Here is a 23723-nt window from a genome sequence, read left to right as displayed (position 1 = left end):
TCAACTTTATATAGTTGTCCTTGCTTCTCTGCCCTGTCGTATCCACATTGAACCCACCGTTTTCTTTTTAGCATGACGCTTCTATCCAGAGCGAGTCCGCTTTTGTTGTTTGAAATTAAAATGTTGTAGTCAGATAATTCCCCTTTATGTACTTGCTGGGCACAGATAGTACTACTGTTAATCAGGGTCTGTAAACCATTTCTAATAAAAGGGACGATGGTTCCAGTTGGATTTGTAGCTGGACTGGGGTGTTTATGCTTCAGCCTGTGTAGCTCTGAATTTCTTATTCTTACTGTGATTGACTGCAAAGACAACAGGGCAAGCAGGAGATTGGGTGTTTGTTGGGTTGCCTTTCCTTATGTACAGTTTCCTAGTAACTGGAGACACTATTCTGGGAGATGTAGTTATTAGTGGAAGCTATAGGGGAGGCAGCCAAGCCGTGCAGCAAAATTGCTATGTGTATTTTTACACGTTAAATTTAAATTGAGTGCGTATTTCTGATTTATTGTGCAAAAATGTCAGGTACACAGCTTACCTGACACTACACTGTCAATATCCAACACATGTTATAAAAAACGCAGTCACCACTTTTACTAGACACGCCGTATTGACGTCATAATAAAGATGGTTATTTGTCTTACTTTGCTGCTTTTTCAATTGCTTGATAACAATTATCTATTTCCATACTTTTTCCAGACCTTTTAGCAAAAATGTATATTTTCTATACTTTAAGACCTGGAAAAGCGGCTCTCAAAATGTCATACTTTTTCCACTTTCAAAACTGCTTATGAACCCTGAAAGCTCTCACTTTAAATTAATTATCTACAGCTGCATATCTGCAAGAAAGATAATGGGATGCAATGTGATTTTACACACCCAAGGTGCGAGATGCCCTATCAACCATAAGAGCGATAGAGCGTTTATTAATGACATCTCACATCAAGGGTGTATTAATTACACAAAGTGATACTAAAACAGTAACAATGTTTGTACTCAATTGTTTGTTGCCTAATGCTGCTGAATGATTAAGCTATGCAGCTGACTACTGCAATGAACTCAAGCATGTTTATTTTAGATATTTTGCAAGTGTTGGTGACTGCACCTTTAATTGTGTACAGTTGTAATATGGGAAACAGCATGCTGCAATTCGCATACTCTGTGTTAGTGAAGTCCTGACCTTACAGCATGTAACACAGCCAGCTCTAATGTTTACGTTACCATTTATTTTAAGTAAAAAAAAGTTTTAGTGAGTTTGTTCTGTTATTTACAATATTAAATACACCACAGCAAGCACATTGTCATATATTGTAGACATTTATAAACCAGTTTTTCATTACCACAAACTGTGAGCTAAATTTAGAGAATGGCAGTTTTTCTACTGCAATCAAATAAGCTGCAGTACATTTCATTTTTAAATTACCTAAATGTTTAATTTCTTTTAATTAGAAGTCCCAAGTATTTCTATGCATTCTGCTACCACCGTTATTAAAATGGTCAGTTTGAGGAAAACATTTTCCCAACTGCAGCTGACCCTGCTTAACTCGCACTACATTTATGGTTTTTCATTATGGCAACATCTTAATTATTGTGCCTACTTCTTTGGCTGAAGAGATATTATCAGCTTGTCATCAGGAGGTTCCTGGTTCCAATCTGGGCTCAGCCACCGACTCACTGCATGTGACCCTAAGCAAGTCAATGAAGTGCTCCATCCTTTGGATGAGACGTAAAACCTAGCCTCCTCTGTAAGTCGCTTTGGATAAAAGTGTCTACTAAATAACCAATTCATGTGGTAGAGAAACTGAAATGACAGATACAGTAAATGACTGATTCCTGACCTAGTGTGTACAAATCCCAATAAAGGGACAGAGGAATTTTAGATATGGTCATCAAAAACCTAAAACATTTGTGTAAATTAAAAGTAGTAGAACCATTAGGGTCAAGTGATCATGACATGATTTAATGTGAAATATACTAGGATTTACAGGAAAGACAAAAGGGCAAAAATGGATGAAAGAATAAAAAAAATGCTTCCAGGTTAAAAAGGTAGTAGAGGTGCCAAGAGTTCTAAAAGGAGATTGCATTATTGACATAGCATTAATGCAGCAAGTATCAAGAAGATATCTTGACTACTTTCACAGATCTGACCCATTTTCAATGGTGTTGAACCAAAACAATGGAGTTTAGTATATTTAACAAAATGCGTAAAATACCAAAGACGGTTCTGTTTTAATAGTTTACATCAATTGAACAGACCCCAATAACGTAAAGTGAAGACCTACTTTTCTATATAGCTGAAACACTGGCATGTGACCTACAGGGTAGTCATATTAGGTCAGAGGCCAATGTAATGGTGATCACAAACAAATTTAGCATACAAGGTTTATATAATCCAGAAAGAAAAAAAAAATCATAAATATTAAGTCACTACTTTAAACTGTTTGAGATATGTGACAATGGCAGTTGCAGCTTTGTACAGGCACGAAAGGGTTAACTATTCATAGGATACCCACAAACCATACTTGACAGAGATTCAATAAATACAGCTATGTACCGAGTTTGAGCTTTAGGTCATCATCCGGAAACCAAAATACCTTGTCAAAAGTGAATTGTAAAGTTAGGTTTTGGGCGAGGAGTTTCCATAAAACTGAAAATATGGAAGCAGCATCTAAAACGTTTCATGAGATAGAGGCAGTTGTGGATTTCCTCTCAGGGTGATGGTTAAAGATAAGAAAATAATGCATTTTTACCTGTGCTATTATATAGAACCATAGTTGACAGAACAACCTTCTAGTTCTCAAAATTCTATTTCTCTCAACATAAATCCATGTTGTAAGGTTTACAATAAAAAGTGCTATCCCAACCCTAAAAAAACATTACTAACATTGGTGTCCGTATTTTGATAGATTTAATAAATTTGTCTCTCTAACCACACATACCAGCTCTCGCCCCCTCGTCGGCATGACAAACATCAACAGGTAACCCCTACTGTAATTCATTAACACAAACAAAAGATCGGCCTTATGAAAGAGTGATTTAAACAGTAGATGTTGCTGAAATGAAAAATTTCCTTAAAGATAATGGAAACAAATATAGCTACAGTAATGAAAACTTAAGGATTTTTAACAGCAAAAAAAAAAAATACCTCCATCTGAATTAAATGAATACATGTATAAATATAACATAGAACATAAGAAAGTTTACAAACGAGAGGAGGCCATTCAGTCCATCTTGCTCGTTTAGTTGTTAGTAGCTTATTGATCCCAGAATCTCATCAAGCAGCTTCTTGAAGGATCCCAGGGTGTCAGCTTCAACAACATTACTGGGGAGTTGGTTCCAGACTCCCACAATTCTCTGTGTAAAAAAGTGCCTCCTATTTTCTGTGATCAAATAGGACTCAGATGTAGTTAAAACCCGATGGAAGAGCTTGCAGGACCAGTTCTCAACCACAAAAAAAAAGGGAGCAAAAAACAGAGTGTGCAGGTAGTAAGAAATACAGTGCCTTGCAAAAGTATTCAGACCGCTGACCAATTCTCTCATATTACTGAATTACAAATGGTACACTGAAATTTAGTTCTGTTTGATATTTTATTTTAAAACACTGAAACTCAATCAATTATTGTAAGGTGACATTGGTTTTATGTTGGGAAATATTTAAGAAAAATAAACTGAAATACCTTGCTTGCATAAGTATTCAACCCCTGTGCTGTGGAAGCTCCCAGTTTACACCGATGAAAGAAATTGCCCTAACGAGGACACAATTACCTTACCATTGGCATCCACCTGTGAACCATTGAAGTTGCTGTCACATTTTCTGGATAAAAAATCCACTGTTGAAGGATCATTGGTCAGGCTGTGAATCTGAAGGAAAATGAAGACCAAAGAGCATTCTGCAGAAGTTAGAGATAAAGTAATACAAATGCATAGATTAGGGAAAGGGTACAAAATAATATCCAAGTGTTTGGATATCCCAGTGAGCACAGTTGGATCAATAATCAGGAAGTGGAAGCTGCAACACACCACCCAGGCACTGCCAAGAAAAGGCCGTCCCTCAAAACTCAGTGCTCAAACAAGAAGGAGACTTGTGAGAGAAGCCACACAGAGAGGCCAACAATCACTTTGAAGGAGCTACAGAGTTCAGTGGCTGGGAGTGGAGTAATGGTGCACCAGTCAACCATATCAAGAGCTCTGCATAACACTGGCCTGTATGGGAGGGTGGCAAGAAAGAAGCCGTTACTCAAAAAGTACCATCTGAAAGCACGTCTGGAGTTTGCCAGAAAGCACGAGAGTGACCCAGCTGCGATGTGGGAAAAGGTTTTGTGGTCAGATTAGCTTTTTGGCCAAAACGCAAAGCGCTATGTGTGGCGCAAACCTAACACTGCCCATGCCTCAAGACACACCATCCCTACAGTGAAGTATGGTGGTGGCAGCATCATGCTGTGGGGATGCTTCTCATCAGCAGAGACTGGGCATCTTGTTAAAATTGAAGGAAGAATGGAAGGAGCAAAATACAGGGAAATACTGCAAGAGAACCTGCTTCAGTCCGCTAAAAAACTGAAGCTTGGGAGGAAATTCACCTTTCAGCAGGAAAGATGATCCCAAGCACAAGGCCAAAGCAACATTGGAGTGGCTCAAGAACAAAAAGGTGAATGTCCTACAGTGGCCCAGTCCTGATCTCAATCCCACTGAGAATCTGTGGCACTATTTGAAAATTGCGGTCCACAAGCGTTGTCCAACCAACCTGAACAACCTGGAGCAAATCTGCCAAGAACAATGGGCCAAAATCACTCCGACACTGTGTGCAAAGCTGGTACATACTTACCCCAAAAGACTTAAAGCAGTTATTGCAGTGAAAGGTGGCTCTACCAAATATTAATGTGTGGGGGTTGAATACTTATGCAAGCAAGATATTTCAGATTTTTATTTTTCTTAAATATTTCCCAACATAAAACCAATGTCACCTTACAATAATTGATTTTGAGTTTCAGTGTTTTAAAATAAAATATCAAACAAAACGAAATTTCAATGTACCATTTGAAAATTCAGTAATATGAGAGAATTGGTCAGGGGTCTGAATACTTTTGCAAGGCACTATATAAAACCATGGAAATAAATGCTGCAAATGCAGTTTTTGGAGCAGTATTTGGAAATGAAAAGGTAGAGAAACGTAAACATTCAGCAGTAGGGTAATTATTGTTATTTAATACTATTATGCCGGTATGTTTCTTTTATTATTTGCGCTGTGTTTTTTTTATTTTTGTTTTAACTATGGCCGTTTAGTTTAACGGACAGTGCTCTATCATACACATGAACAAGAATTAATAAGTATATTATTTAACAATACATCCCGACTTCTTGTACATCACAGTTTTGCCGTTTCTTGCGTTCTAGTTATTTGAACGCCTTTGGTGTGAAAGCAACTTGACGTTGTTAAAATACGCTGGACGCTGACGCTTTGACGCGACGCGCAGTGTGAAGACCTTAAGGCTGTGTTCTATTAACCCTGATGTGGCTACATATGTGGTTAATATAGCAAATTAAACCTTTCAACAAACACTTTAATAAATACAAGTTATCAGAATCTGACTTTCGGGTTTAAACCTGGTTCAACAATACAGTATTGGTTAGGCCCAGTGAGACATATGTGCAAGGTTTCAATGAACAGATACAGGGTGTGTAACATTCAGGCCTGTACATTTATTATATTAAAAAAAAAAAATGATGCGAGATACACGAACGAAAGTATCAGTCAATATCTATTCAGAGGTTTTCTTTTATGAAAGTTCAAGCATTTAAAATTGACCAACTTGCCTCTCGAACAACAGTATGAAACATCCTACTTAACACATACTAAACATGTAGAGCATTAATTACTTACATTTAGCAGACATTACATGTCTTGAGATTACAGTTTGTAAAACGGTATTCTATAGTCTTACCTCCATGGAAACCCTCCAGCCCTGCATGGCTGCAAATCCAAAACTCAGCTGATGGTTCCCTCCGTTGCCTGTCGATTTCACTGTGTTGGGCTGTGACAAGTAAGCCCCCATGTTTCAAAAATGGAAATCTTACGCACGGGTATCAAATGTGCCACTGATATTCAGTATATTCTGGTATAAATTACGGCAAAACAGTAATTATGTGATAATAAGATTATGATTTTGTTTTTTCTCACTCGATAACGAAAAAAACAACTTACTATATTGATGTTTAACAATCACATGCAGTTTATACAACCCTGAGACGAAAAAACTATCCGTTCAATATAAACCTAAAAATCAAGAACATGCGCGTGACCAAACCGGAAGCGGAAAAAAAAGACTGCGCGCGCAAACTTTTTAAAACGAATTTAAGCAAAGATCTTTCATATAGACAAGACAGTCAATCCGCCTTTAAATCCGTCCCCGTCCAAGCGGTGCACCACGGGAACCCTCAGAGTTCCGGTAGCGATTTATCCCCTGTCTATATACTGTAAAATCGGCCTCATTTCCTATTCCAAGCCTTCTCTTTTTAAAACGATTGCATTTTTAAACACGATTCAGCTAGATTTATTTAGAGACATCCCTCCTTAACACACAAGGGCGTCTGCTAAGAAATAAATTATTATTATTATTATTATTTCTACGATCGATGTTTTCACCTGGCCTGTCAAGAGCTCTTTGTCGCCGAAAGGCAGACAGAAATTGCAACTATCATGCATATTTATGAGCAGCCAAACTGGGGCGTGGTTTGGTTGTCAAGGATAGACAACAATTTGTACTACAGTCTACAGTATAATGCCCCAGAGGTTCTGGTAATATTAAAAAAGTAATATCTCCCTTTTCATTTTTCCGCGGGATGATCTTTTGATATCCGTAAATCAAATATAAAGTTTAAGAGGATATAAGTAAAACATACATAAAATACATTAAGAACTACTATTTGAGTATTCAAAACTGTTCAGTCATGAATTTCAACCGTAACTAAGAACTGAGCTAAGAATATAAATACAAGACCATTTAAAAAAGAGACATACATTTACATATTTTTAAATGAAGCAGTTGCTTAATTAATAAGACATAAATATACAAAGTATCTTTTAATAATAGACACTATTTTCAATAATAGACATTATATTTTTACAAATAGACACTTTTTAATAATGCGTAAACAATTATTCATACATAAGGAGAAAGGATATGAAACAGACTTCAACCAATGACAAGCTTCTTAAAGAAATACATATTTTTAAATGAAGCAGTTATTATTTATTTATTTATTTATTTATTTATTTATTAGGAAGCGCCCTTACCCAGGGCGACTTACAGTTGTATACAACATATCAAGAATTACAGTACAATTAAGAGCAAGATACAAAATACAATGACTTCAGTCCTAATAAGAGCAAATACAAAACACAGTACGATTTGATATCGAGGCAGTTCAAGAGCAAACGGTGTTGATAGTGGTTAGATACGAGTGCAAGTGAAATACAAAATACTACAGATTGATTTAATAGATACAGACAATAAACAGACAATGCATTTTTAATTATGCATTTATACAACAGATGCCGCTATTAGCAACTATGACAAAGACAACTTTTGGTTGTTAACATTTTTACAGGAACCAACTTTCAGATAATGACAACTTTTTGATGGCTACCAAGCAGCATCTACTTTATATAAATAACAAGCTGAATTCAGGAGTTGTAAAACTTACAAAAGATCATCCCGCGGAAAATTGAAAAGGGAGATAAAGATATTACTTTTTTTTTTTTTTTTTTTACTGTGTTGCCACAATTAAATGCGGAACAGCTCAGAGGCATTAGTACTATGTGTAGTAGTGATTGCAATAATAATAATAATAATAATAATAATAATAATAATAATAATAATAATAATAATAATAATAATAATCTACCCTCTACAAAACCAAACCAAACCAACCCGCGCCCCAGTATTGACTGCTCATAAATATGCATGATAGTTGCAATTTCTGTCTGCACTTCGGCGATAAAGAGCTCTTGACAGGCCAGGTGAAAACATCGATCGTATAAATAATAACACGTACGTGTTAAGGAGGGGTGTCTCTAAGTAAATCTAGGTGAATCGTGTTTAAAAATGCAATCGTTTTAAAAAGAGAAGGCTTCGAATAGGAAATGAGGCAGATTACTAGATAGAGGAAAAGTCACTACCGGAACTCTTTAGATTCCCATGATGCACCGCTTAGGCACAGACGGAAGTTCCAATGTTAAATTCGCGTGGTCGGACATCCGGGAACTGCGTTCCAAACCGAGGCTGGGATGAAAGTACGCCATATTACTGCTGTTTTTAATGGGAAACTGTGCTGTGTTCAGCGTATTTGTGCAATAAAATGCCCAAACAATGCGAAGCAGTTGGTTGTATTAACCACAGTTTGATGAAGGGAAACAAGCCTTCGTTTCACCGTTTTCCAAAGGATGAATTTCGAAAGAAAAAGTGGTTACATGTGTAAAGAAGCTCAGGAGAGACGGGTCCAAATGGCAGCCATTTGCAGAATCTATGATTTTTATTATAAAAATAATAATTTATGTAGACCTAGGATACATACCTATTGGCACTATCGCTATAATTTATTACCAAGGAAACATAGCATAGGATGACGCATTATTTTGCTAGTATGAACTAGATTAGGTATTATTAAGTAGGCCTTTCAGGACAAGTTTACATACATTTTCCATTCATATGTATATGCATCTGGTGCACATTTAAACAAAAACAAGCAGCAATTTATCTAATATTATAATACTTTTTATTATTATTATTATTATTATTATTATTATTATCTGTATTGTTGCTGAGATCACATTTCTTATGATCATAAACATAATTTACCTGTGCATAGATACACTGATGGACTGACTGTATTACTGACAAATGTCTGCAATAATAATAATAATAATAATAATAATAATAATAATAATAATAATAATAATACATCCTTTACATCTTTACAGGATTAATATATATGGGGGGTGGGGGGTCCTGTACTCTTTAGTAGATGCCTTTATCCAAGGCTACTTACTTACAGGGTTTATCGTGCAATATAATACACTACTAAAAACTGTTGACACACCAGGGACCGTTTTTTCAAAACATAATCTGGATCAAGTGATCTGGATTTTGTAATCCTATATTTTGTGAGCGAGATTCCTTTAAAAGCAAAACCAATTTTGTAATAGTGATCATTTGTAATGCGGATAGAAGTAATCCAGCAGTGACATGTTTTGAAAAACACTGGTCAAAATAATACAGATAACAGAAATGTGGAACACAAAATATCGGAAAATAAAATCCGGATCACTGTTATCCAGATTAAAAGTTTTGAAAAACCAGCCCCTGGTGTCTCGATGAGATAGATGAAGATATCTGGAAACTGCACCTTGGGCCATAGAGTAGGATTGTTTGTCCACACATCGGTTGGGAGCTTGTAGGGGCAGTTAGCAATGTTTGCAGCCGATAACTTGGTTGCATATCGTTCTTTTACAACATAACATAGGTTCTCCACGCAATTGTGCATTATGTCATAGCGAAAAAAAAAGAATTCCTGCTGCTAGAATAAGAGTATTATTATGAATTAGCAGTACATCAGCAAAACTACCATAGGCTATAATGTAAGAACACCCACTATTTTCACCCCTGCCACTGGTTGGCTAAGCGGAAGTGATGCAGCACCGACCATGCAGATATAGAAGATCTTTGGTTGCATTTTGCCTGTGCAATTATTTACACTATTAATGAAATGTACATTTTAGACAGGCATAGGTGTAGTTTAGCGGGCCAGGAAAATCAGGCTTCACCCGTTCCGATCTGAGAATGTTGATGCGCGTTTTCAAACACATTTTAAAACCAACAAAAGTTCCTAACTGAGAATTCTGACCGCTCCGCCCCTTTCTGCTGTTTAAAGTCATATTTCAAACTTGGTTTCATCCGGCTGTTGCCAATGAAGCAGATACAAGTATTTGTGGTGATTATTAAGCCCCACAAAAATACTTGCATTGCGCCTCATCGGCAACAGTTGGATGAGAATCGAGTTTCATAATCATGGTAAAGCTTTATTTATTTTTGCTTATTTTTAGAAATATTTGTATGCCTCTGAAAAGAGCCTTTGGGTTATTTTGCTGCTTCTCTCTGTCTATGGCCTTCCCCTCCTCCACCGGCTCCGCTGGGCCCGCCCCCTGCACAGCTGTGCGGTCTGCTATATAATGTAGGACAGAGTTCTTCAATAGGCGGCCTTTCTTTTGGCCTGTCAAGCGTCAGGTGTCCTTCATTACAAAAGCTGAAATTGCTGATATGCAAGATTATAAGGTCTCTGCTATCTACAGGGTATTTGCTTCCCCTAACAAGCATTTTTTTTGGCAGCATAATACAGGAACAAGTCAGCTGATTGGCCAAGCTTTAATTCTGATGAGCTATCATTTTGGCATGCGTCACAAATCTCTGCCACATTTGTTCAGTTTTAGTGCCTCATTGGTTGAGCAATGAGAGAAGGCTTCGTGCAATATGAAAACAGCGGTAGTAATATTTTCTTTAGTGCGCTGAAATAATCTGAATATTCTTACAAACATTGCTGCACATTAATTCAAAGCCAAAAATCCACATCTGTGTCTAAAATGGCAAGTGATGTGTGGGATTAACATAAAAAACAACAAGAACAAAGTGATGATTCAGATTTGGCAAGCGAGTCAGAATCGGTGGATACAGCTGCAGGTAATGCACATCACTTGAAAATGCTTCACGCTTTACAGACACTGGCCAAACTAGCAAGGTAAAAGTTACGTATAGTGATCAACGTTTTGTTTTGTTGTGATCCTATTTTCTGTTATGAGGAGAATAATAAACAAAAACCAACATGGTGTTTTTTTTGTTTGTACAACACCCCCTTTTCCACATATATTTTTTGAAGAGTTTATTTAAGTTAAATTTGACAGTTTTCACTTGCATGCACAGCTTTAAAAAAACTAAAAGTAAACCCCAGTAATGCTATTACTTTATGAAAATGTGTCATTTGCAAATTTGACCATTTGAACAACCCCCCACAAGTACTCGCATCTTGAGCGCCCTGTGGACCCCCAAGGTTTGGACATTGCCTTATCTGGCCCACCAGAGAATGTAATTGAGTACTACTGATGTAGGATATTAGAAAATACTTCTGAGATGTTTTTGCCGTACCTTTCTCGCCACATAAATTCTTCAAGGTATGACAGAATCATTTCTTTTGTTGTTCCCTGCATTGTTTTGAACTGTTTTTTTGCACAGGCCCAGTAAATCTCCATGTTGTTAGTGTGGACTCCCGTGTCAGGGTCAGTAAAGTGCTCTGAGTGATTTACTGTTTTGTGACTGTACGGATTTCCTTCAGTCAGGGCTGAAATTTGATGGTATGCTGGCCACTGATCGCCATGTATTTCAGAGCACTGTCTCACTGCCTTCGTGATGATGGGTAGGAGGGTCAACGCATTCCTACGCTCAACAAAGGTGAGGTACCCGAACTGGATATTGGGTTGATAAATGCCAAATACCCATCTGCCAGGCTTTCCCAGGTTGCGACCACGTCTATATTCGGCCCTGTTGCAAAATGGTTCACAAGGTACAGGTGTAGGAGTGATGCGCAATGAAGTGACAAACAGTGATAATCCAATCAGAAAATAGATTTAATTTGTAATCCAGGTCTGGTGACCAAAACAATAATTACAGGCAATACACAGCAATGTGTATTGCACTGTTCAAAACAAAGAGTTTGCAGTCCCAAAAAATAATTAACACAGTCCCGTTCCAAACACGTTACACAAACACGGTCACCAGTCCTGGGTGTGTGCTGTAGTGCCCGTGGTGCTTTACAATTATCTATTTGCGACAGCTCCGGACGTGCTAGCTCCCTACTAATAACAATAACAACAATTAGCGACAAAACAAACAAACACTCACTATACGCTTTGCAATCTGCAGGTCCTTCCGGGTTCTTTCTCATTAACCAAAACGAAGGAACAGATTATGTCGCTTCGTCCCTTTTTGTGCCGTCATACATGACCCCTTGGTAAACGATTGTAGCCGCTCCTCCAATCCGCAGCTGCCACATTGTTTCCCCTTCCTGGTCGATGCATTTGTGTACCAAAGCTCCACCCCCTTTCTAGATGACCGACTTCCTTTTAACCCTGGGAATAAATTGTCAGGCCAAACAGTCCATGGTATTCTGTTCCCATAACTTAGCGCCCTCACAGGTCGGGAGGGAGATTTACCACCAAGAATCATTGTCTTTCTGTCACAGGCCCGTACCGACACTCTCGTCAATTTGCACAATGCAATCTGGACCATTGAGTAACACTGGCTCCTGCAAAAGATTCCAAGAGCATCTTATGAAGCAGTACCATGTTGATTGCTGTTCCTTTTCAATTCGAAGATGACCGCCAATGATACTTTTGGGATATGCCTTGTCAGGTATTCGCTGAGCATTTTATATCAAAGCAGCAGATAGGCCCCCCCCCGCGGAGTGACGTCCTCGGCCCCGCCTCACAGAGGTAATAAATACTGGGCGGAGATAGAGTCTCTTTTGCCTTTCACAGACAGGTAGGTAAGGTGGGTGAGTATTACTCTAACTTTTTCCAGTTGTGATTGACTCTTTAGAACTCCTTCTTCAAGTTTTTTGTGAGTTCCCCTGCAATTAATTGCTGGAAGTAGGCTTGCCACTTCGTCATAATCAGAAACTCGGCAACTGAAGGTTGAGCTAACGATACGCAACAAAAAAATCTTCTTCAACAGCCTACATCGCCTAGCGATTGTAGGCTGCTTTCTAACCTCTGCAGCTTGCTGCATGTTCCTTACTATACTTTTCCTCTGCTTTTTGCAGCTGTGAAAAAAAAAAAAAGAGAAGGGAGAACACAACCCTCCAGTGAGTCCAGCCTCGCTCTGCAGCCGCTGTTGACTCGAGGGCTCAGAGCTCAGTACTCGGTGTGTGCGGCCTAGCGCCCCTATAAGCTTGCAGTCAAGTGTCTCTCTTCTACTGCATTGCAGTTTAAAAATAAATAAATAAACCGTGCACTTCCTCCATTAGGCCTTGGCCTTAGTCTTAAGCAGACCGCGTGCATCACCACTCACCCATAAAGCAGTGTGTAAAAAAAAAGGAATAGGTGTGTTTTCTTCTGTCTGTCTCTTCCCCTTCTCCAGGTCCGTGACTGCACTACCGAGCTGCACCGGTTGAGGGCTTCACGTGGTCCAAACACCATCTTCAGTGCTCCACTCCACTGCAAGCTTCGCGCTGCACTGATTGTGTGACTGCACTGCAACTGTCTGCAGGCTACACTCCACACCGTTGCAAGCTACGCGCTGTTCCTGGTTTTGTGACTACAAGAAGCTAAGACACAGACACGCAGGCCAATACCTTGGTGCTTTGCCCTTGGTACTTAGCTGGCCATTCAGGAAAGGGATGGCGTCATGGTACCAGGAGTCCCCGCCCTAGTACAGTAAGCAAAGTTTCATTCATGAATTGGAGGAGACGTGATTGAGCTAGCTATCAGAGGGGGCGGGGCTGGGGGTACTTTAGGGGGACGTGACGCCATAATCGGTTCCTTTGTTGTGGTTGATGGGAGGAAATGAGGACTGTTTGGAGCGAGAGTTAAGTGTTTTTGTTTGTTTTGCAACCGTGTGTGTTTTGTCATTGCCAGAATAATTAAGCACGGATCTGGGAGCTGCATCCTGGGGCCAGTGATTCACCCGGACTTCACCGCACCTGCACTTAACCAAGCATCACTGTTTCCAGCACCGCACCTGCACTAAGAGCACGCACTGTCCGGAGACGTGTCTGTGTTTGTGTTGTGTCTGTGGTTTTTGTAATTATTATTTCGGGACTGCAACCCCTTGTTTTGACGCTGGAAATACCCATTGCTGGGTAGAGCCAGCTGTATTATTTGAGCTCAGTTTTGTGCTGGCAAAAGTCTGACTCTGGATATACGCACATTTTGGTAGTGGTGGACTACGTGACTAGATATCCAGAGGCAGTACCATTGAGATCCACTAGTGCCGCAGCAGTTGCTCAAGAGTTAGTACAGATTATAACGAGAGTAGGGATTCCAAAAGAAATCCTCACTGATCACGGAATGAACTTTATGTCACGATTCTTGAAAGAATAATATAAATTGTTGCAAATTAAGTCCATTCGAACCTCCATTTATCATCCGCAGACGGACGGTTTGGTGGATCGTTTTAATCAGACTTTAAAACAGATGCTGAAGCGGTTTGTCAACCAAGAGCAGACATTGGGCTAAACTCCTCCCCTACCTGATGTTTGCAGTGAGAGAGGTGCCTCAGAGCTCGATCGGGTTCTCTCCCTTTGAGCTGCTGCATGGGAAGCAACCACAGGGTATCCTTGATCTTGTGAAAGAAGGGTGGGAGGAGCAAACAAAAACTTCCAAAAACATAGTCAAGTACGTAATCATGTTAAGAGACCGCCTAGCATTGGTTGGTTGTTTGGCACAAGAAAACCTAAAACTAGCTCAGCATCGCCAGGAGCAACAGTACAACAAACAAGCACGAATTCAGACTTTTCGACCAGGTGATAAAGTACTGTTGCTACTTCCCTCATCAAAGTCTAAGTTGTATGCTAAGTGACAGGGGCCATATGAGGTGATACGGGGGATTGGTAATGTAAATTATGAAATTAGACAACCCGATCGCTGGAATAAAACCAAAATTTATCATATTAATTTGATAAAATCCTCAATCCACCAGCTACAACTCCGATGGGGGAACAGTTACTTCCAGATCAGAAACGCGAGCTCTACCAGTTAGTGGAGAGGTTTAATTATGTTTTTTCTGACTTGCCCGGCAGAACTAATGTTATTTCACATGCTATTATTACTCCACCAGGTGTCAGGGTCCGAGAGGGACCGTACCGGATCCCAGAGAGTCGCAGGGGTCCCGTTTGCAAGGAGGTGGAGGATATGCTTGAGCTTGGAGTCATTGAATCTTCCCGCAGCGAGTGGTGCAGTCCTATTGTGATGGTAGGCAAGAAGGACGGCTCTACTCGATTCTGTGTGGACTTTAGAAAGGTTAATGCCATCTCCAAGTTCGATGCTTATCTAATGCCCCGAGTGGATGAGCTCCCCGACTGACTGGGTAAGGCGCAGTTAATCTCGACCTTGGATCTGACGAAGGGATACTGGCAGATTCCACACACTCAGAGCTTGAGAAAGAAAACTCCTTTCTCTACCCCAAACGGCTTGTTCCATTTCCGGACCATGCCCTTTGGGTTGCATGGAGCTCCAGCCACCTTTCAGAGACTGATGGACCAGGTCTTAGCTCCCCATCATCAGTATGCAATAAAACACTGACATTATTGGGACATATTGTTTCGGGACTGTTTATTCACCACACCACTCGCATACATCACAATGCCCTAATGGCCAATGCAGGAACACGTTGGTGTGCAGCAGTTACCACGGTAACCCAGACTATCCTGGTCCCAACGGCACCACGAAGTGACTTGAGGCACCGCCTACAGGCCTCCGCGGCAAGGAGCCAGCAGCAAGGACAGGGGAATGCCGGATGTGGGGCCCCAGCGCACCAGCGCCCAGGGAGACAGTTCCAGCGGAACCGCTCTACACAGCCTCTGCCCCAGCCTCAGCAGCCCCAGCAGGGGCCCAGAAGGCTTGCGGCCTCAGACCCACCCGTTCGCACAACACCATCTGCATTACTGGCACAATTGCACCGCTTACTCCTGGGTGCTCGCCACTGTACACACCGGCTACGCACTGCAATTCCACACGGGACCTCCTCCCTTTCGAGGGATCACGGTCACATCCATGAACGACCCTCTCCAGGTCTTGGGCCTCAAGAGGTAGAAACACTACTTCAAAAACAAGCCATCCGTCTCGTAGAACACACCTCTCAAAGAGAGGGGTTCTACTTGAGGTATTTCTTGGTGCCAAAAAAGTATGGTGGCCTTCACCCCATCCTAGACCTGAGACACCTCAGTGGGTTCCAGATGGTCATACATCGCCACATCCTCCAGTCTGTCCGGCCGGGCGAATGGTTTACAACAGTGGACCTGAAGGACGTGTATGTTCACATTCCTATGCGTCCAGCGCACAGGAAATATCTCCACTTCGCCTTTCAGGGGAGCGTCTTCGAGTTCTCCGTGCTGCTATTCGGCCTCTCCTTAGCCCCCCGCACATTTTCAAAGTGCATGGATGCCATCCTAGCTCCCTTGCGGCTGCAAGGGATCAGGGTGATGAATTACCCGGACGACTGATTGATTTGTTCCCAGTCCCAGGAAGGAGCAGTGGCCCACACAGCGATTATGATGGAGCATCTGTTGAGGCTGGGTCTCACCCTCAACGATCAAAAAGCCAATTAACACTGGTGCAGAGTCTATTTGGGTCTCCGGCTAGATTCCCTTGCAATGCGAGCTTACCTGTCGGACGACACGGTAGCTGCTATTCGCAACTGCCTGGCCCAGGGTTCACAGTGCAATTAGTGTTGTGCTAGAAACTACTGGGTCTGATGGTCGCAGCGTCCTCAGCCATTCAACTGGGGTTATTTCACATGCGCCCGTTTCAAGCGTGGCTCAATGCCTTTTGGCTACACCCCAAGCATGAAAGACACCGTCGGCTGACAGTGTCTCGTCTGTGCTGGAGAGCGCTACACTGGTGGAGGCAAGCCCCTCACCTGAGCGAAGGTGTAAGGATGGGAGTCATTTACAGCAGTCAGGTGGGGATGACAGATGCATCCAACTTTGGTTGGGGGGCGGTCTGGGCAGGCAGAGCAGTCCGCGGATCCTGGTCGGGCCGCTGGACGTTCCTGCACATAAATCCACCTCGCTCTGCAACATTTTCTCACTGTGCTCCGCAACAAACATGTCCTTGTCCGGACAGACAATATGTTTGTAAGAGATTGAGTCCTTCCTTCTGACTTTGTTCTGCTCTTCTCCATTGCTTCCTCAGCTGTCTCCTTTCTCTAACTAAGCGTTCAATCTCCTGCTGCCGTCTAGACTTTCCAGGAATAGTTTGTACTTTTTCCTTCCTTTTTTTAACTCCAAACCTCTCGCTTCCATATGCATAGATGTTGTCCCCAAATTTATCCAGCTTCTTTTCAACTGTTCCACCTAACCTTTCCAATGCAAAGCAGAGATCTGTGTTTACTGTGTCCCATGCAGTTTTCTCACAAGCTCTTGGCCATTTAACTCCAACCCCGTTGAGGTTCTTTTCTCTCTTATGCTGGTTTGTTTGACTGGGTTCACAAGGATCATTAGGTTCATCACTAACTGTGTCCATGCAAGTCCTCCCCACGTCTATGACAGGGGTGCTGATATCCTGCGAACTGTGGTTTGCTTCCTGTCGCTGGATTTCATTCGACTGACTTGACTGACTTCGTAAGAAGTACTGATCAATGCGAGGCACTTGTCCCTTCTCCCTCAAGCATTTCATTCTCCCTTGATGAAACTTCAAACCCCTGACCGTTGTCGCCTTGCTCCAGCCGCAGACACAAACCTGGAGTTCCATGTCTTTGTTAACTGCAGATCTTGAACTAGTCTTTTGTTAAGTACTCTCCATACTCATATCCGTTTCCGTTCCTAAGTCGTTAACCGTGTTGTCCAACGTTGAGTCATCTTCTGTCCCCGCTCTCACCGACTCTAGAGGTATTTTTCTCTTTAATTTCTTAGAAGCCTTGGGCGGGTGTCTCCAGCATCCTGTAAACACAGAGCTGGATACTGCCGACAAGGGTAGCTAACCCTTGCCAGCCCCAATGGGGTCTCTTTCCTCCTGTCAGCTGTCTCTCCAGGCAGTCACAAGGTCTTTCCCTTGTTGCCAGCTGCACTATTCACAGCAGTCACTGGACGTATCCAGATCTTCATGATTTCCATTACACAAGAGTAGATGTTAAAACTTCATGCTGAATTGAACTCGGCTCTCCCCAAGATAAGCACCAACTAAGACGTAGCTTTACAGTAAACTAATGTGATCCATATGTGTCTCCATCCATTTGCGCTTCCTTCCATATGATGATGTAGATTTCCTTCTGTCTGGTGTTGATGGCTGGAGTGTAATGCTGGCTCCAGGGATCACCTTATTGCCTCCCTAGTGCATCAGCACACACAACGGCTGCGATGCTGGCTCCGGGGATCAACCACAGCGCGGTCTCCCCAGCGCATCAGCATGACAACCATCTGGATTGAGCTAAGTAGGGTACATCTCTGGGGTCTTCAAGTGGGCACCTTCCATCCTCAGTGTTTCGTCGACTAGCCCACGACACCTCAAGAGGGCTTGACGGTGATTCTGGCGTCCCAGCATCACCCCCCTCCGTCCCCCACTCAACTCAGCCCAGCTTACTTACCCGTACATCAGCGTTTCTTTCTTTCTATTGTGCTTGAGATCCCCAGCCAGAATCTTTCCGTCTCAACCACAGCCAGTTACTGCTCCTCTCTGCTGCTTCAGATAAGTTCTTCACTGTGCGACGCAACTCTGGGCCACTGAATCCGACGTCTCTGAGAAACTGGGTTGTAGAGTGTGCCACAAATCCTCGACAACCCACCTCCACTGGGTAAACCCAGACTCTCCATCCTCGCTGTTCCGCTTCAGTGGCTAGTTGAGCATACCGCAGTTTCTTCCTCTCATACACCTCATCTACAGCATCCTCCCATGGCACTGTTAACTCTACCAGGTGAACAAGGCGTGCTGATCCAGACCACAAGACAATATCTGGTCGAAGGTTAGTGGTGGCAAACTCAGGTGGAAAAATAAGCTGTTGACCAACATCTGCCAGCGTTCCAGTTGTCCTGGACGAGGATTGGTTTTAACACCTTTTCTTGGTGGTTGCTCTCCTGGGCGGAGGAATGTTGACTTTTGTGTGTAATGTTTTGATGGAACAGGTGGCAACTTATTGGTCATGTTACGCTTGTCTTCCAATGCTAAGGCCAAACATCGCAGCACCTGGTCATGGCGCCAAGTAAACCGTCCTTGGCTAAGAGCCTCTTTACATCCTGTCAAAATGTGCCTTAATGTTGCAGGTGATGAACACAAAGGACATGAGGGATCCTCTCCTACCCAGAGATTTAGGTTCTGTGGTGATGGGAGAACATCATATGTTGACCTGATGAGGAAACTGATCCTGCTCTGTTCCATTGACCATAGGTCTTGCCAGCCAATCTTGCGTTGTTCCACACTCTCCCATCTCATCCATTCTCCCTGCTTGGCCTGGGAAATGGCCTTTATACACCTCATCCTCTCCTCCTGCTTTTGTACCTCGTTGACAACCAGCTTCATCCGTTGAGCTGGGGCTGCCTTGTGACATGTAGGAGGAGCTGAACAGACCAAGACCCCCTCTTCCATGCTGAACTTGCCCCATGATATCACCAATTCGAAGGACAGCCTTTGTATCCTCCACAGCTTTCTTTGCCGCCCACTTTCTTCCAGTTTTCAACACAGGGGCTGCCTCCCTTACGCATTTGTCGCGTGACTCTACTAATGTCATTTCCAGTCTGACCTTGGCGCACTTAAACTCCTTGGTTAGAGCGGAGACTGGTAGCTGCAGTATTCCTTTACCATAAAGTCCCACTCTGCTGAGGCAGCGTGGAACTCCCAACCATTTCCTGATATATGAACTGATTAAAGCTTCCAGCTTCTCTACTGTTTTTTTATTATTTATTTCTTAGCAGACGCCCTTATCCAGGGCGACTTACAATTGTTACAAGATATCACATTATACATTATACATTTCACTTTTCTTTACATACAACTACCCATTTATACAATTGGGTTTTTACTGGAGCAATCTAGGTAAAGTACCTTGCTCAAGGGTACAACAGCAGTGTCCCCCACTGGGGATTGAACCCACAACCCTCTGGTCAAGAGTCCAGAGCCCTAACCACTACTCCACACTGCTGCCCTTAAACTGCTGCCCTTACTGTTGTCAAAGAAACCTCGTACACAGTCAGTGGCCACAGCAACCTCGGCAGTAGACCAAACTGAAAGCACCAGATTTTTAGTTTGCCTGGTAAAGCGCTGCTGTCTATGCTCTTCAACCCTTCCACTGCTTGTTGTCTAACTTCTCCCACACGAACTGTGTCCTTTAGATCCCCGTCGTACCATCTCCCAAGACTTTTCACTGGCTTGTCAGACACTGTTGGTATTGCCTCACCATTAATGAAGAACGTTTTATCTACTACTTTACCTTCAATTATAGAGATGCTCCTTGATTTAGTGGACTTGAATTGCATTCGTGCCCATTCAACGTTACTGGTTAATTTGCCCAGTAACCGATTAGTGCAGGCTACTGTTGTAGTCATGGTTGTCATGTCATCCATGTATGCTCGAAATGGTGGTAGTCGCATTCCAGAAGCCAAGCGCTCTCCTCCCACTACCCATTTTGATGCCCTAATGATTACTTCCATTGCCATGTGTGACAGAGAGAGAAAGAATTCAAACTGTAAATCTCCCTCCCGACCAAAAAAGGCGCTGGGTAAGGTTGATCATATGCTTCCTTCTAGATGGACTGTCTTGACGGTAGGCGGAAACCGGAAGGTGACCATATTAGGGGGAGCGCGTAGTTGCATGTACCTGGAAGGATTCCATTGCAATCAGCTGCGGGGCAGGCCCCTATTGGAAAAACCATGGCAACGGGTTGCTTGCAAGGAGGAGGTTCTGGGTACAAAGGGGAAGCAGCTATGTTAGTACGGTCCCCCTTGCGCTGATGAAGGTAGCCAGCCCGAGCCTGTGTGTGTGTTATTGTTTTGTTTTGTCTCTGACAGAGGAGGAGTGAGAGTCAGGAGCTGCAGCCACAGAGCCAGCACTGAGACCCGGAGCTGTCAGGTCGGCAGCGGGACAATCAGGCTCCATGGGCGCCTTTCCCTCTGGAATGTTACCGGTGCCATGGGGTTGGCCACCTTGCCCGGAATTGCCCCTCAGCAATGGAGTGTGGTGCGGCTTCGCATTATTTGGTACCGGCGACAGGTAAGTCCAGGGGTAATGATTGGGAGGGACCTTGTATTGTTGATGTGTGGGTTGGTAATGTGAGCACCCACGCATTAGTGGACTCAGGGTGTGGGCAGACCTTCATTTCGGAAACTCTCTTAGAAGGGGTACCTTGGTGGTCACGTGGGTTAGTGGTCATCTCCTGTATCCATGGAGATAACAAGGACTACCCCCTCACTAAATTAGATGTGACAGTTGGTAGTCACACCCGCCGTGTAATTGTGGCGGTGGAAATAATTATAAACCAAAAGGTAGAGCCAGTCTCCGGTAAGACCATAGGAGCAGCAGGGGAAACTATTGGGGATATTTTTCCGCTGCATGCTGATCTGTTCCCCTCTCGGTTCCGCCCAAAAAAAACTAAATGAGAGAGAAGGGTGGAAAAATGGGAGGGCGCATCAATGAAACAAGGTTGGGGTTTGGTGGGAGACTCCTCCACGTCTGATAAACGCCAGGGAAAGGGGATTGGGATCCAGTGTGACCGACCGGGCCAGGTTACTGAGACCCCTAGTGGAAGGAAGTAGATGGCAATTGGCCGCTCACATACCCTCACCACATTGTGCTTGGGCATTTGCTGTATAGAGTATCCCGAGCCCCGTGCACAGGGCAGACTGTAACACAGTTACTCGTTCCTCAGTCTTTTCGATATGTGAGATCATGCGGTTGGCTCATGATGTCCCTTGTTTGGGCCACTTAGGTAGCGAAAAGACCCAGGAACGAATATTGGCTCGATTTTACTGGGCGGGAGTGTACAGTGAGGTGAAGCGGTATGTGGCGACCTGTAGAGAGTGCCAACAGGTAGCGCCGGGGCGGGTTCGCCCGGCCCCATTGGTTCCACTGCCCCTGATCAATATCCCCTTTGAATGCATTGCAATGGACATAGTGGGCCCATTGAGCCAGTCTGACTGTGGACATACGCATATTTTAGTAGTGGTGGACTACGCGACCAGATATCCAGAGGCAGTACCATTGAAGTCCACTAGTGCATTGGCGATTGCAAAAGAGTTAGTGCAGATTATAGTGAGAGCAGGGATCCCCAAAGAAATTCTGACTGATCACGGAACTAATTTTATGTCACGGTGTTTAAAGGAACTGTATAAATTATTACAAATTCGATCCATTCGGACCTCTGTTTATCACCCGCAATCGGATGGTTTGGTGAAACGTTTTAATCAGACATTGAAGCAGATGCTGAGGCGGTTTGTCAACCAGGAGCAAAAACATTGGGCTAAACTCCTTCCCTACCTGATGTTTGCAGTGAGAGAGGTGCCTCAGAGTTCGACCGGGTTTTCTCCCTTTGAGCTGCTGTATGGGAGACAACCACAAGGTGTCCTTGATCTTGTAAAGGAAGGATTGGAAGAGCAAAATAAAGATGCTAAAAACATAGTGAAATATCTAATTATGTTAAGAGATCTCCTGCAATTGGTTGGTCATCTGGCACACGAGAACTTAAAACAGGCTCAGCATTGGCAAGAGCAGCAGTACAATAAACAAGCACGGATTCTGACTTTTCGGCCAGGAGATAAGGTACTGCTGCTACTTCCCACTTCGGAGTCTAAACTGTATGCTAAGTGGCAGAGACCATATGAGGTGATGCGGGCAATTGGTAATGTAAACTATGAAATCAGACAACCCGATCGCCGTAACAAAACAGAAATGTATCATATTAATTTATTAAAACCCTACAATGAAAGGGAGGCTCTGTTTATAGCCAATGACAGTATAGAAGAGGATTTTGGTCCTCTGTCAGTGCACCAGGTACAGTTAACATTCCGATGGGGGAACAATTACTTCTTGATCAGAAGTGTGAACTCCATGGGTTAGTGAAACAATTTGGTGATGTTTTTTCTGACTTGCCTGGCAGAACTAATATGACTGAACATGCTATTATTACTCCAGCAGGTGTCAGGGTCCGAGAGAGGCCGTTTCGAATCCCGGAGAGTCGCAGGGGTGCCGTCGGCCCGGAGGTGGGGGATATGCTCGAGCTTGGAGTCATATGAGCCTTCAGGAGCGAGTGGAGCAGCGCGATAGTGATGGTGCCTAAGAAGGACAGCTCCACTCGGTTCTGCGTGGATTTCAGAAAGGTTAATGCCATCTCCAAGTTTGATGCATATCCCATGCCTCGGGTAGACGAGCTCCTCGACCGACTGGGAGGAGCGCGGTTAATTTCGACTTTGGATCTGACGAAGGGATACTGGCAAATTCCACTGACCCAGAGTTCGCAAGAGAAAACTGCTTTCTCTACCCCAGATGGCTTGTTCCATTTCCAGACCATGCCCTTCGGGTTGCATGGAGCCCCGGCCACCTTTCAGAGACTGATGGACCAAGTCCTAGCACCCCATCAGCAGTATGCCGCTGCATACATTGATGACGTGGTGATTTTCAGCTCTACCTGGAGAGAGCATATTATTAGACTTTCGGCCGTCCTACATTCTCTGAGGGAGGCGGGGCTGACGGCTAATCTGGGCAAGTGTGCATTCGGGCAAACAAGAAATCCAGTATCTTGGCTTCCTTATGGGTAATGGGTGGGTAAAGGCGATCGCTTGTAAAGTCCAGGCTCTAGTGGAGATGGCGATCCCGAGAACCAAACCGCAGGTGAGATCACTATTGGGGTTAGCAGGCTATTATCGCCGCTTTATCCCCGAGTATGCCACCATAGTTAACCCCTTGGTAGAGCTCACCAAAAAGACGGCTCCAAAAATAGTTAAGTGGACAAGGGAGTGTCAGGGGGCCTTTGACACAATTAAGA

At 43.1% G+C, this 23723-nt stretch overlaps 1 protein-coding gene across 1 annotated transcript in view; it reads right to left on the bottom strand.

Annotated features, from left to right (window-relative positions):
- The window catches only part of ppm1g (protein phosphatase, Mg2+/Mn2+ dependent, 1G), a 112786-nt gene extending 106130 nt beyond the window's left edge, over positions 1–6656 (bottom strand). Inside the window, exon 1 of the mRNA XM_034005287.3 lies at positions 5937–6656. Within this exon, the coding sequence (XP_033861178.1) occupies positions 5937–6047 (111 nt within the window). The 5' untranslated portion in view covers positions 6048–6656. The remainder of the gene's footprint in view (positions 1–5936) is intronic.
- Between the last annotated feature and the right edge of the window lie 17067 nt (positions 6657–23723).

This window comes from Acipenser ruthenus, chromosome 5 (assembly GCF_902713425.1).
Source record: "Acipenser ruthenus chromosome 5, fAciRut3.2 maternal haplotype, whole genome shotgun sequence".
In the NCBI taxonomy this organism is placed as follows: Eukaryota; Metazoa; Chordata; class Actinopteri; order Acipenseriformes; family Acipenseridae; genus Acipenser; species Acipenser ruthenus.
The sequence above is the reverse complement of the archived record's forward strand: the minus strand, read 5'-3'. Positions and strand labels throughout refer to the sequence as shown.